This window comes from Oncorhynchus gorbuscha, linkage group LG01, assembly GCF_021184085.1.
Source record: "Oncorhynchus gorbuscha isolate QuinsamMale2020 ecotype Even-year linkage group LG01, OgorEven_v1.0, whole genome shotgun sequence".
Lineage (NCBI taxonomy): Eukaryota > Metazoa > Chordata > Actinopteri > Salmoniformes > Salmonidae > Oncorhynchus > Oncorhynchus gorbuscha.
In genome coordinates this window covers 16,226,385-16,240,629 of record NC_060173.1, presented here as the reverse complement: position 1 = coordinate 16,240,629, position 14,245 = coordinate 16,226,385, and the positions used below count along the sequence as shown (strand labels likewise).

General features: G+C 47.3%; 1 protein-coding gene across 4 annotated transcripts in view; it reads left to right on the top strand.

Annotated features, from left to right (window-relative positions):
• LOC124033686 (receptor-type tyrosine-protein phosphatase beta-like) overlaps positions 1–14,245 on the top strand; it is a 36,227-nt gene that overhangs the window by 11,465 nt on the left and 10,517 nt on the right. For all 4 annotated transcript variants that reach the window (XM_046345871.1, XM_046345879.1, XM_046345887.1 and 1 more), the window contains 15 exons: positions 3,230–3,538; positions 3,834–4,094; positions 5,832–6,095; positions 6,898–7,173; positions 7,418–7,678; positions 8,623–8,889; positions 9,166–9,429; positions 9,577–9,840; positions 10,083–10,207; positions 10,431–10,569; positions 10,851–11,123; positions 11,465–11,606; positions 12,523–12,659; positions 12,910–13,173; positions 13,840–14,106. In XM_046345871.1, coding sequence (XP_046201827.1) covers positions 3,230–3,538; positions 3,834–4,094; positions 5,832–6,095; positions 6,898–7,173; positions 7,418–7,678; positions 8,623–8,889; positions 9,166–9,429; positions 9,577–9,840; positions 10,083–10,207; positions 10,431–10,569; positions 10,851–11,123; positions 11,465–11,606; positions 12,523–12,659; positions 12,910–13,173; positions 13,840–14,106 — 3,513 coding nt within the window. The remainder of the gene's footprint in view (positions 1–3,229; positions 3,539–3,833; positions 4,095–5,831; positions 6,096–6,897; positions 7,174–7,417; positions 7,679–8,622; positions 8,890–9,165; positions 9,430–9,576; positions 9,841–10,082; positions 10,208–10,430; positions 10,570–10,850; positions 11,124–11,464; positions 11,607–12,522; positions 12,660–12,909; positions 13,174–13,839; positions 14,107–14,245) is intronic.

Here is a 14,245-nt window from a genome sequence, read left to right as displayed (position 1 = left end):
CTCGCCATCATTAAATATATCTAACACATATGATATCATATTAGGACATCTTAGGTTCTAATATATTGTAAACATCTAATTTATTCCAACAGCTCCTTTTGGTTGTCTTTCTGTTGGTGTTTTATTGCACAAACGTTGATACTTAAATTGTATGTAGCAACATTTAGAATTTAGCTTTCATATAATTTTACTGTAATATTTGATGTATTGTGAAATGGCTTGAAATTGTGTATGTTCATTCATATCCTTTTGTATTATTTGATTTATTCTTACAGTAGTCAAGCCTTTGTTCTGCCCAGTATTGAACCATGTTGCACTGAATAGATTCTGTGCATCGCTTTGATAATGGAGAACATGGAGAATAGAGAACTATTGTGCCAACACCGCTGAAGTCCAGTACACTTTATCCTTTGTAAAATCCTTTGAACATTGTCAAGGCCACAACCTTAGAATGTCCTGCCAAGAACTTGGAGCCAGGCCTCTGGTCATTGGTCTCACAGCTCTAGATTAGAACCAGGGAAGTTCTGGAACACACTGCTGCTCCAATCACCTAAGGTTGTAACAGTAGAGGTCAGTAACAATGCAGAGCATCTAATCTTAAGTGTTTGTTTCCAGACAGATCTCCTTCTCCCCAGAGCCACTTCCCGCCAAGCATTGTTTCTTTGTACTAACGGATACAGGAGGCCTCCATGTTTTGTTTTCACGGGACAAATAGATTAGACTACTGTGCACTCCAGAACTTTGCATTCAAAGTGTGGCCGAGATTTTTTTTCTTGGGTCTTTGTGTGTGGACTTTGAAATGTCCATTTTTGACAGTAGCCTACGAAGGATGAAATCCTCAAGATTAACAGTTCAAATCACTTGGACTTTATCCAGTACTGTTTTTATATTTACAGATACATTGTAGTTACTGTGTAATACAGTAGTGGTTTTGTAAAGTGCCCCAATGTGGCTCTAGGATTGGATGGACAATGTCCTTGCTGATTAGCCAATGTGATTCCTGGGGTTGCTCTGAAGAGCCCTCAGAGGGGAAGCATTATGAAGAAAGGGTCAAAGTTAATTGCTGAGCTGTGGGGGGCACCACTTACCCTGTTCTGCTCCTCTCTCTCCATTTGGTCTTTGTTTTTGTCGTTTCCTGTCAAGGTTCGCTCTCTCACTCAAGACACATGCAGGTCTCCCAGCGAATCGCCACATTCTTTAAAGAACCAAAACAATCTTATCGCTCTGCTCCATCGCAGGCAGCCACCACTGGCTTTCAGTGAAGCACAAAGACAGGATCCAGATATTCTTCATGACCTTTTCTCCTAGTTGTATAATATCAAGATGTTTAATTGAGGTTTATATAATATCGGCAAGATGCTGGCCCCTTGGCCACTTGTTTAAAGGATGTCTTTGTTGTCTATTATATTACAGTGCCTTGCGAAAGTATTCGGCCCCCTTGAACTTTGCGACCTTTTGCCACATTTCAGGCTTCAAACATAAAGATATAAAACTGTATTTTTTTGTGAAGAATCAACAACAAGTGGGACACAATCATGAAGTGGAACGACATTTATTGGATATTTCAAACTTTTTTAACAAATCAAAAACGGAAAAATTGGGCGTGCTAAATTATTCAGCACCCTTAAGTTAATACTTTGTAGCGCCACCTTTTGCTGCGATTACAGCTGTAAGTCGCTTGGGGTATGTCTCTATCAGTTTTGCACATCGAGAGACTGAAATTTTTTCCCATTCCTCCTTGCAAAACAGCTCAAGCTCAGTGAGGTTGGATGGAGAGCATTTGTGAACAACAGTTTTCAGTTCTTTCCACAGATTCTCGATTGGATTCAGGTCTGGACTTTGACTTGGCCATTCTAACACCTGGATATGTTTATTTTTGAACCATTCCATTGTAGATTTTGCTTTATGTTTTGGATCATTGTCTTGTTGGAAGACAAATTTCTGTCCCAGTCTCAGGTCTTTTGCAGACTCCATCAGGTTTTCTTCCAGAATGGTCCTGTATTTGGCTCCATCCATCTTCCCATCAATTTTAACCATCTTCCCTGTCCCTGCTGAATAAAAGCAGGCCCAACCCATGATGCTGCCACCACCATGTTTGACAGTGGGGATGGTGTGTTCAGGGTGATGAGCTGTGTTGATTTTACCCCAAACATAACGTTTTGCATTGTTGCCAAAAAGTTCAATTTTGGTTTCATCTGACCAGAGCACCTTCTTCCACATGTTTGGTGTGTCTCCCAGGTGGCTTGTGGCAAACTTTAAATGACACTTTTTATGGATATCTTTAAGAAATGGCTTTCTTCTTGCCACTCTTCCATAAAGGCCAGAATTGTGCAATATACGACTGATTGTTGTCCTATGGACAGAGTCTCCCACCTCAGCTGTAGATCTCTGCAGTTCATCCAGAGTGATCATGGGCCTCTTGGCTGCATCTCTGATCAGTCTTCTCCTTGTATGAGCTGAAAGTTAAGAGGGATGGCCAGGTCTTGGTAGATTTGCAGTGGTCTGATACTCCTTCCATTTCAATATTATCGCTTGCACAGTGCTCCTTGGGATGTTTAAAGCTTGGGAAATCTTTTTGTATCCAAATCCGGCTTTAAACTTCTTCACAACAGTATCTCGGACCTGCCTGGTGTGTTCCTTGTTCTTCATGATGCTCTCTGCGCTTTTAACGGACCTCTGAGACTATCACAGTGCAGGTGCATTTATACAGAGACTTGATTACACACAGGTGGATTGTATTTATCATCATTAGTCATTTAGGTCAACATTGGATCATTCAGAGATCCTCACTGAACTTCTGGAGAGAGTTTGCTGCACTGAAAGTAAAGGGGATGAATAATTTTGCACGCCCGATTTTTCAGTTTTTGATTTGTTAAAAAAGTTTGAAATATCCAATAAATGTCGTTCCACTTCATGATTGTGTCCCACTTGTTGTTGATTCTTCACAAAAAAATACAGTTTTATATCTTTATGTTTGAAGCCTGAAATGTGGCAAAAGGTCGCAAAGTTCAAGGGGGCCGAATACTTTAGCAAGGCACTGTATTTATAGCAAAAATACTAACACATTCTCTCTCTCTCTCTCTCTCTCTCTCTCTCTCTCTCTCTCTCTCTCTCTCTCTCTCTCTCTCTCTCTCTCTCTCTCTCTCTCTCTCTCTCTCTCCCTCTCTCTCTCTCTCTCTCTCTCTATATATATATATATATATATATATATATATATATATATATATAGATCCGGTTAGTCCATCCAGGTTGGACGTCCTACCAGACCAGGTCCAGGCAGCTCAGTATAAGAGTCAGGGTCACGGTGGCTCCCCAGGCCTGCATGTATCCTGGCCTCGCTCTCGCGGGCTGGTCGACTGGTATGAGCTCACACTACAGGACACTAAAACAGGAGAGAGCCGCAATACTCGCATCATGGGCACTGCCGTACCTCAGTCAGGCTTTACCACCCTCACCCCTGGCACCCTCTATGGACTCAGCCTGGTGGCAATAGCTGGGAATAAAACTGCCCCACCAGTGCTGGCCACTGCAACCACAGGTGAGGGACCATCTTGCTGTTGTTATGTGGTTTCACTGGTCCTCTATTTGCATGTAATTTTCAGGATTTCTACACCCAATGTGCTGATCACTTGATATTTATGATAAACAAATTGCGGACAATATTCTACTGTCGGCTCTACTGCCATTCTACCTTACCCCTATTCCTATACTCACTTCAGTGCCTCCATGTTTGTTTGACTTGGATAACATAGAAATCACTGATCTACTTTGTTACTTTGTTAGACTTCAACAAGCTGCTCACTGGCATTGACCACTTTGTATTTTTCTCCCAGCTCCCTCAGCCATCAGCGGCCTCCAGCTCTTGGCCTCCTCCAACAGCCTGGGGGTTTCTTGGCAGCCCGGCCCAGGCAGGAGAGAGTGTTTCAGAGTGCTGCTGAGGGAGCGGCAGGGTAGCCTGGTCAGGAACGTCACCCTGAAGAGTAGCGTCACCTCCCACATCCTTAATGACCTGTTGCCTGGGACACTGTACACTGTCACTGTGGTGACTGAGGCTGGAGGCCTTCAGAATGCTGTCTTCAAACAAGCAGTCACAGGTAAGGTAGCAGTCACAAAGAAAATGTGTTATGCCTGTTATGTTTTGGTGGTAAGGTAACAGTCACAGAGGAAATGTCATGCTAGTTCTGTTTGGGGGGTAAGGTAGCAGTCAGAGGAAATGTCATGCTAGTTCTGTTTGGGAGGTAAGGTAACAGTCACAGAGGAAATGTCATGCTAGTTCTGTTTGGGGGGTAAGGTAGCAGTCAGAGGAAATGTCATGCTAGTTCTGTTTGGGGGTAAGGTAGCAGTCACAGAGGAAATGTCATGCTAGTTCTGTTTGGGAGGTAGGGTAACAGTCACAGAGGAAATGTCATGCTAGTTCTGTTTGGGAGGTAAGGTAACAGTCACAGAGGAAATGTCATGCTAGTTCTGTTTGGGAGGTAAGGTAACGGTCACAGAGGAAATGTCATGCTAGTTCTGTTTGGGAGGTAAGGTAGCAGTCACAGAGGAAATGTCATGCTAGTTCTGTTTGGGGGGTAAGGTAGCAGTCACAGAGGAAATGTCATGCTAGTTCTGTTTGGGGGTAAGGTAGCAGTCACAGAGGAAATGTCATGCTAGTTCTGTTTGGGAGGTAAGGTAACAGTCACAGAGGAAATGTCATGCTAGTTCTGTTTGGGAGGTAAGGTAACAGTCACAGAGGAAATGTCATGCTAGTTCTGTTTGGGGGTAAGGCAGCAGTCACAGGTAAAAGGTAGCAGTCACGGAGGAAATGTCATGCTAGTTCCGTTTGGGAGGTAGGGTAACAGTCACAGAGGAAATGTCATGCTAGTTCTGTTTGGGAGGTAAGGTAACAGTCACAGAGGAAATGTCATGCTAGTTCTGTTTGGGGGGTAAGGTAGCAGTCACAGGTAAAAGGTAGCAGTCACGGAGGAAATGTCATGCTAGTTCTGTTTGGGAGGTATGGTAACAGTCACAGAGGAAATGTCATGCTAGTTCTGTTTGGGAGGTAAGGTAACAGTCACAGAGGAAATGTCATGCTAGTTCTGTTTGGGGGTAAGGTAACAGTGGTGACAGTCCTCACATGTGTTATGGTAGGGACTCTGAAATTCACCTGTTGGAATAGTAAGACTGATACTTTTTTTGGTTGAAGTATTCACCCATCCAACCACTAACCAAGTCTACTCCTGCTTAGCTTTTGTTATCCAGCAAAGAGGAGTAGAGTCCTAGGGCTTCAATGTCAGTGAGTTCAATACAGGTTCAGGGTGGAATGTTTCTCACACATTTATCTGGCTTAGTTTGCAGGGCTTTGTTTAACTTTCCAACACTGCACCCTTCTCTTTATACAGTCCCTACCACCACCATGGCCTTGCTCTCTGTCGGTCGTTGTTTCCAAGATATTTTAGGCTTCTCTATCCCACCCTTCCCTTCCTCTGTCTGCAGCTGGCTTGCCAATCGAGGCCTTCCTTCCCCTCCCAACCCACCACACAAATACGGCTAGCCAGTAACACACTGCACAGCCACTGAACACAATACTAGATTTTGTAATTTTTTATGGTCCTTCGAGTTGGACAGGAACAATTGTCCTGGAAAGGTGTCAGTGTCCAAAAAGACCTGCTGTCACCTCCCTCAAATACATCCCTCTCAATCAACTTTAAAAAACGGAATAAAAAAGTCCCTTTTTTCAAGTTTCTAAAACTCCCCCTCAAATGGAAATGGCTAAGAGGGATGTGTAGCCCATCATTCAGCAGTGCTCCCACTAGACCAGACTCTGACACGTGTTGTTTTTCTTCCCCTAGTCCCCGCGGCGGTGTCAGACCTCCTCTTGGAGAACAACGGCAGTCTGGACTCATTGAGGGCCTCCTGGGTCACAGCTATGGGCAGCGTGGACACATACCTGGTCTCCCTTGCAACCCTGGGTTCAGCCGATCAGGACAGGACGCTGCCACCCAATGCCACAGAGGTGGTCTTCCGCGGCCTGACCCCTGGACGATCCTATCAGTTGTCTATGAGGTCAAAGGTCGGAGACCAGATGACTGAGGCTGTGACCATGGGTAGAACTGGTAAGTTGTTCTGGAGGGTCAATGTCAATGTCACACCTCAGATTAAGTTTATGCCTATCTAGTTCCATATCAAAACTGTTTTGAGTGAAAAATTAGGGCTGGTCAAAAGCCACAAAAGCCAGGAAATACTAATGTGCACCACAATCCTTAACTTCACCTCTGGATCTTCAATGAAGATCTGGCTGCATGAACACCTCCATTAACCTCTATCTCCCTCCTCCCTTTACACTGCCTCCTCTCTCCCTCCTCCCTTTACACTGCCTCCTCTCTCCATCCTCCCTTTACACTGCCTCCTCTCTCCCTCCTCCCTTTACACTGCCTCCTCTCTCCCTCCTCCCTTTACACTGCCTCCTCTCTCCCTCCTCCCTTTACACTGCCTCCTCTCTCCCTCCTCCCTTTACACTGCCTCCTCTCTCCATCCTCCCTTTACACTGCCTCCTCTCTCCCTCCTCCCTTTACACTGCCTCCTCTCTCCCTCCTCCCTTTACACTGCCTCCTCTCTCCCTCCTCCCTTTACACTGCCTCCTCTCTCCCTCCTCCCTTTACACTGCCTCCTCTCTCCCTCCTCCCTTTACACTGCCTCCTCTCTCCCTCCTCCCTTTACACTGCCTCCTCTCTCCCTCCTCCCTTTACACTGCCTCCTCTCTCCCTCCTCCCTTTACACTGCCTCCTCTCTCCCTCCTCCCTTTACACTGCCTCCTCTCTCCCTCCTCCCTTTACACTGCCTCCTCTCTCCCTCCTCCCTTTACACTGCCTCCTCTCTCCCTCCTCCCTTTACACTGCCTCCTCTCTCCCTTCATAGTGCCAGACAAGGTGTCTCAATTGACCATGGTGAGCCTCAGTGACGGCAGCACTCTGAAGATGACATGGTCACCGCCTAGAGGGGAATGGGAGAACTACCGCATCCTGCTAATGAATGCCACAGTGGCTCTCGTCAATAAGACACTAAGCAGGCCAGTGAGACAGTACTCCTTCTCTGGGGCTTCCCTGGGGCTGGTGCCTGGCAGGCTTTACACAGCTCAGATCATGGTGGAGGCTGGCCCATTTGTCAACATTGCTCACTGCCAGGGAATGCTAGGTAAGTTACATTACAAATATTTTGATGCTAAGCTTGGTGTATATGTGGAATGTTTTTATGGGTCAAATTATATACATGTAGGATGGCTCTTAAAATGAAATTGTCATGGCTCCTGAAGTTGATAATTTCTTGCCCTCTCTCTCTCTCTTTACTTGTTCACATCTCCTTCCCCCTTTTCCCTCACCCCTTTCCGTCCCCTTTCTCCCCCCTTTACTTATTTACTCGTTCTCTCCCCCTCTCTCAGCACCTCGGCCTGTCCAGCAGCTGGTCGTCTGTCACAGTGATGAGACGTCTCTGAGCGTGCTGTGGTCTCTACCCGTAGGGGAGTGGGATGGGTACACTGTGGTCCTGAGACAGGGGAACACTGTCGTGTCCCAGAGGACACTGTCCCGTGACGCCAGGGAGTGCACCTTCAACGTCCTCACGCCCGGACACCAGTACGCCATCACTGTCACGACCAACAGTGGGGGCCTAAACAGCTCAACTTCAGTGATTGGACGAACCAGTGAGTCACGTTTCCCAAGGGATATGAATAATTATGTTTTTGCCCCAGTATGGTTATGTTCTAGACACTAGAACTCTCAAACTCAACCCTTGACCTCGAAGTCAATTCCACCACGTTTATTCATTATTTAGTATTATTATTTTCTTTATTTAACTAGGCAAGCCAGTTAAGAACAAAATCTTGTTTACAATGACGGCCTACCGCGGCCAAACCCTAGACCGGATGACGCTGGGCCAATTGTGCGCCGCCCTATGGGACTCCCAATCACGGCCAGTTGTGATACAGCCTGGAATCGAACCAGGGTCTGTATGGGCGGCAGGTAGCCTAGTGGTTAGAGCGTTAGGCCAGTAAACGGAAGGTTAGGTTGTTGGATCGAATCCCCGTGCTGATAAGGTCAAATCTGTCATTTTGCCCCTGAGCAAGGCAGTTAACCCACTGTTCCCCTGGCGCCGAAGACGTGGATGACCATTATAATGCAGCCTCCTGTACCTCTCTGATTCAGAGGGATTGGGTTAAATGCGGAAGACACATTTCAGTTGAATACTTTCAGTTGGACCACTGACTAGGTATCCCCCTTTCCCCTAGTGACGCCTCTAGCATGGAGATGCAGTGCCTTAGACCGTTGTGCCACTCGGGAGCCCAAATTGTTACCCTCGGCAGCCCAAATTGTTACCCTCTAATCAGGGACAGATTTCGACCTGGAACCAGGTGAATACAATTAATTATCAGGTAGAAGAGAAAACCAGCAGGCTCCAGACCTCGTAGGGTAAGAGTTGCACTGCTTCATTGCTCCATACAAGTTTTGTAGTCATATAATAATGAGCTTTTCCCCCATTGACAGAACTGATGCTGTGTCTCTGACTCAATGACTCTTTATGATCTCAATTTCTCTGTAATGTCTCACATCTCTGATGGCCTCTCTATCTCTCTCTGTCTACTCCCAGCCCCAGCGCAGGTGGCCAGTCTGCGTGTGACCAACGGTGGCAGCACGGACAGCCTCCAGACCCAGTGGGAGCGGGCAACCGGAGAGCTGGACTCATACCACGTGCTGCTCATCCATGACAGCAGCGTGATCAAGAACGAGAGCGCCCCAGCCCACACCATGGCCTACAGCTTCCTGGCCCTGAAGCCTGGAGCCCTCTACAGGGTGGTAGTAACCACCATCAGAGCAGGACAAGTCTCCAGGCAGAGCGTGGCAGAGGGACGCACAGGTAGACAACTTTGTGATTACTACCAACTTAATGTTGTGTTGTAGCTTTTAAGTTATGTTCCTTACATATCCCACAGTATTACTGAAGAGAAAACATGAACAACTGTTAATGTTCCAGTATTTACAAGAAAAATAAGCTATTAGACAAGTTTTAATTTAAATTTTATTCACATACATTTTTTATTCAGGCTTCCCAGCTGCAAATATGAACAGTGATACACAGAATGACTGACTCAGTTCCCCTCTCTCTATCTCTCGCTCTCTCTCCGTCTTCCAGTCCCTGCTGCCGTAGGCGAGGTGACGGTCAGCAACAACGGTCGTATGGACTTCCTCAGCGTGTCATGGCGTCCGGCCAAAGGTGACGTGGACAGTTATCTGGTCACTCTGGGGGACCAGGAGAAGACGGTCCACACCCTGGCCGTGTCCAAATCCAGCCCAGAGTGTGTGTTCAAGTCCCTCGTGTCTGGACGGCTCTATAACATCTCCATCACCTCCAGGAGTGGTGCCTATGAGAATCACACCATCGTACAGGAACGCACACGTAGGTCTACCATGTCTGTCTGTCTGAAATGGGGCTCCTCTGCTTCAGTTTTCCATTTCGTGGTTTTAGTCATGAAGTGTCTAGTTAGACATGATAATACACTGGTCAATGTCTCAAAGTTCAATTCAATTGAATTCCTCTCCCCAGAGCCCTCTAGTGTCCAGAATCCCACAGCGATCCACTCGGCCAGGGATGACTACCTGAAGGTGTACTGGCGCCATGCGGCCGGGGACTTTGACTACTACCAGGTGGTCATCAAGCACAACAACATCTTCCACCAGAACAAGACGGTTATGAAGAGCCAGAACGAGTGTGTGTTCAACGGCCTGGTGCCCGGGAGGCTGTACACTGTCATCGTCAGCACCTGGAGCGGGAAGTATGAGACCAGCGTGTCTACGGATGGAAGGACCTGTGAGTGACACGAATAGTCATCTATTATATCTCTTCTGTTGTTTCAATGTACAATATGTAGATAGAAGAGTGGTATTTGTCTGTAATAATAATTTGGCTAGCTACATTCAGGTAATAACTAGTTGTGGTAAATGCTTCTTTTTAACCTGTCTCCCTACGTTCTGTTCCTTTGTATGCAAAATTAAGAGCCTCTCTGAGAATATTAAAGTTTTTCTATTCTATCTGGAATCTGTCTGTGACAGTCCCTGCGGCGGTGAGGTCACTAGCCCTAGCTGAGCGGGGAACGGAGGACCTGCGTGTCACCTGGTTGGCTGCTCCGGGGGACGTTGACCACTACCAGGTGCAGCTCCTCTTCAACGACATGAAGGTTAGTCTTCCTGGTCCAGTCCAGTACCTGGTTAGCCTGTCTTCATGTTTAAAGTACTTTTATATTCGTCATATTTCCTTGTGTGATTTTTTTATATTTTATTGTTGCTTTATTTCTATTTGTGAATTTGGGTGTTTTTAAAAGCAAAATGTATTACTTGAATTTTGCAAAATGTATTAATAATCAATGTATAATCAATGCATTATGTATTATTATTATGTAGGTGTTCCCGCCCATCACCCTGGGCAGCAGCGTGGGGGTGTGTCTCCTCTCCTCCCTCACCCCGGGACGCCTCTATAAGATCCATGTTTCTACCTTTAGCGGTCCCAACCAGAGGGCCCAGTTCATAGAGGGCAGGACAGGTAAACCAAAACAACAGACTTGCTGTGTTCAAATACTAGGTTACATTTGTTTTCTTTCAAATACTTCTGTTTGATTCAAGTCTGCCTGGGGTGCCCGATGGGCAGAATTTGTTTGCACTTTTGGAACTTCTCCATTGAATTGGGGTAGCAAAATAGAACAAAATGCCACAGAATCTAACACAAACAAAACATAAACTAACAACAATGTCCGTCCCACTTACACCCCTCTTTCTCCCTTTCCTGCTATTTCTCCCTCTTTTCATTTCTCCTCCTGTCTGCAGTCCCCAGCAAAGTCAAGAATATCCACGTGAGTAACAATGGCCAGAGCAGCAGTCTGAAAATCAGCTGGACCCCGGGGCAGGGTGACGTGGACAGCTACTCTGTGTCCCTATTGCTGGGTGGACCAGAGGCACGCAGGCTGGAGACGCGGCCTGTACCCAAACACCAGACTGAACTAGGGTTCAGCTCCTTGCAGCCTGGGCAGCTGTACAGTGTGACCATTAGATCTATCAGTGGCATACTGTTGAATAACAACACGGCCAGCGGACGCACCGGTGAGGAGGCTAGATAAGGACTTCATAACACGTTCATAACCCATACATACTGCATTCATAAGCAGTGCACTGGCATTTCATACTCTATATTTGGGTGTCAGTCTCACTGCGTCTGGCTATCCTTTATTTGATTTTGTTTGATTTTATTATATATCTGCAGTTTGAAATCAGTATATTTGATGGAACTGATTTGTTCTGTTTTCTTACTTAATCAACTTTTGAAGGGTAATTAACAGATAGTGATTGGCTGGTGTAATGATGTGTGACATTGTCCCCTACATGGAGATACAATACTGTATGATAGTCTACTCTATCTAATTCTGTGTCCCCTCTCCCCTCAGTCCCTTCTGCAGTGACGGGGCTGCAGGCTGACAACAGACACACCACCTGCACTATACAGGTGAGCTGGCAGGAGGCCCGGGGCGTGGCAGACGGATACAGCCTGCAGCTCCTGGACGACAGGGGACACCTGGTCACCAACAGGTAACCAACACACCTGGGTTCACCAACACACATGGGTTCACCAACACACCTGAGTTCACAAACACACCTGGTCACCAAAAGGTAACCAACACACCTGGGTTCACCAACACCTGGGTTCACCAACACACCTGGTCACCAACAGGTAACCAACACACCTGGATTCACCAATACCTGGGTTCACCAACACACCTGGTCACCAACAGGTAACCAACACACCTGGATTCACCAATACCTGGGTTCACCAACACACCTGGTCACCAACAGGTAACCAACACCTGGGTTCACCAACACACCTGGGTTCACCAACACACCTGGGTTCACCAACACACCTGGGTTCACCAACACACCTGGGTTCACCAACACACCTGAGTTCACAAACACACCTGGTCACCAACAGGTAACCAACACCTGGGTTCACCAACACACCTGAGTTCACAAACACACCTGGTCACCAACAGTTAACCAACACCTGGGTTCACCAACACACCTGAGTTCACCAACACACCTGGTCACCAACAGGTAACCAACACCTGGGTTCACCAACACACCTGAGTTCACCAACACACCTGAGTTCACCAACACACCTGGGTTCACCAACACACCTGGGTTCACCAACACACCTGGGTTCACCAACACACCTGAGTTCACAAACACACCTGGTCACCAACAGGTAACCAACACCTGGGTTCACCAACACACCTGGGTTCACCAACACACCTGGGTTCACCAACACAGCCAGATTCAAATGGTCAATACTTTGAGGCTTGATTAAGCCTCCTACCTCTTGGGCCAGATGGGCAGTGTTTGCCATTTTGGGACTATTCCATTGGTTCAATTGCAGTAACGAAATGGTGCCTAAAAAAGTGTAACAAATATAATGCACAGACAACACAGTACTCATTTTCGTTACCAACAGCTCCCAGGCATCCTCCGGCTCCATGCCGCTCCAGCATCGCTTCGAAGGCCTCACCCCAGGGAAGAGGTATCGCGTCCTGGTTCACACCACCAGCGGAGGGGTCCACAGCGAGGGCGTCACCGCTGAAGCACGTACACGTAAGACTGCATGGATTCATCTTCACTATGTCCCACACAAGTTTGTCAAGTGGTATTAATATGTGTAGTGCAGGTTGTCCAAGCCTCCTCCTGGAGAGCAATCGGTTATGTAGGCTTTATTGTAAGATTACACAAATAATACAGGAAGTCTTAGTAAAACAGGGAATAGAGAATCAGAGTCACTGTGAAGATGTATAGAGGCAATATGGAAGGAAGATATACGTGGACCTGAGTAGTGTTGTGCTCCCAGGTCCGGCGGCGGTCAGCGACCTCTCCATCCAGGCCAACAGCAGCAGCAGCCTGTCCTTCCACTGGTCTCCCCCACAGGGAGAGTTCGAAGGTTACGACCTCTACCTGTACAACGGAGATGACACGCTGTACGACCGGCGTAGTGGCCAGCCCAGCACACTGCAGGTCTCCTTCCAGGGCCTGAGGCCTGGTGCCCCCTACAGGATGGTGGTGTTGACACGCAGCGGGGAGCAGACCAACGACTCAGCTATCTGGGCCAGGACTAGTGAGTGAGCTGTACTGCTCCTGGGGTACTGAGATGCTGTGGGCAGCAGTATGAGAAGGGTTGGGGGGTACTGAGATACTGTGGGCAGGGGTATGAGAAGGGTTGGGGGTTACTGAGATGCTGTGGGCAGGGGTATGAGAAGGGTTGGGGGTACTGAGATACTGTGGGCAGGGGTATGAGAAGGTTTGGGGGTTACTGAGATGCTGTGGGCAGCGGTATGAGAAGGGTTGGGGGTTACTGAGATGCTGTGGGCAGGGGTATGAGAAGGGTTGGGGGGTACTGAGATGCTGTGGGCAGGGGTATGAGAAGGGTTGGGGGGTACTGAGATGCTGAGGGCAGGGGTATGAAAAGGGTTGGGCAGTACTTGAGAAATTGATTTGGATCACTACTGAATGACCTCAAAACATAACGCATAATGTGTTTCTCTCACAGAAATGACGTGGTAACAAAGAACTAACTAGAGAACTAACTGGAGAACTAACTAGAAAACTAACTGGAGAAATAACTGGAGAAATAACTGGAGAACTAACTGGAGAACTAACTAGAGAACTAACTGGAGAACTAACTGGAGAACTAACTGGAGAACTAACTGGAGAACTAACTGTATGTCTCACTGACTTTACATCATGATTTGACACGGTCCAATTGTCCGTTCCGCCTCTTCAGTCCCGGCTGCAGTGACCTCCCTCCAGGCAGAGAGTCGTAACCAGTCGGAGATGTTGTGGGTGTCATGGAAGCGGGCGGTGGGGGAGCTAAATGGCTACCTGCTCTCCCTCTACAACCCAGATGGCTCCCAGCAGGCAGAGGATACGTTAGGGCCAGACGCCATGGAGCACGTCTTCCCCACGCTGATCCCCGGGCGTCTCTACCATGCTGTCATCCTCACACGCAGCGGAGAGCTCACCAACAGGGCCACCGCTCATGGACGTACCGGTAAGACATTAGGACAAGTCATGTTTATTTAAAGGACATTGCACATGCACCTTAATTGGGGAGAATGGGCTTGTGGAATTAGTGGAATGGTATCAAATACATCAAACACATGGTTTCCAACACAATTACGACATACACT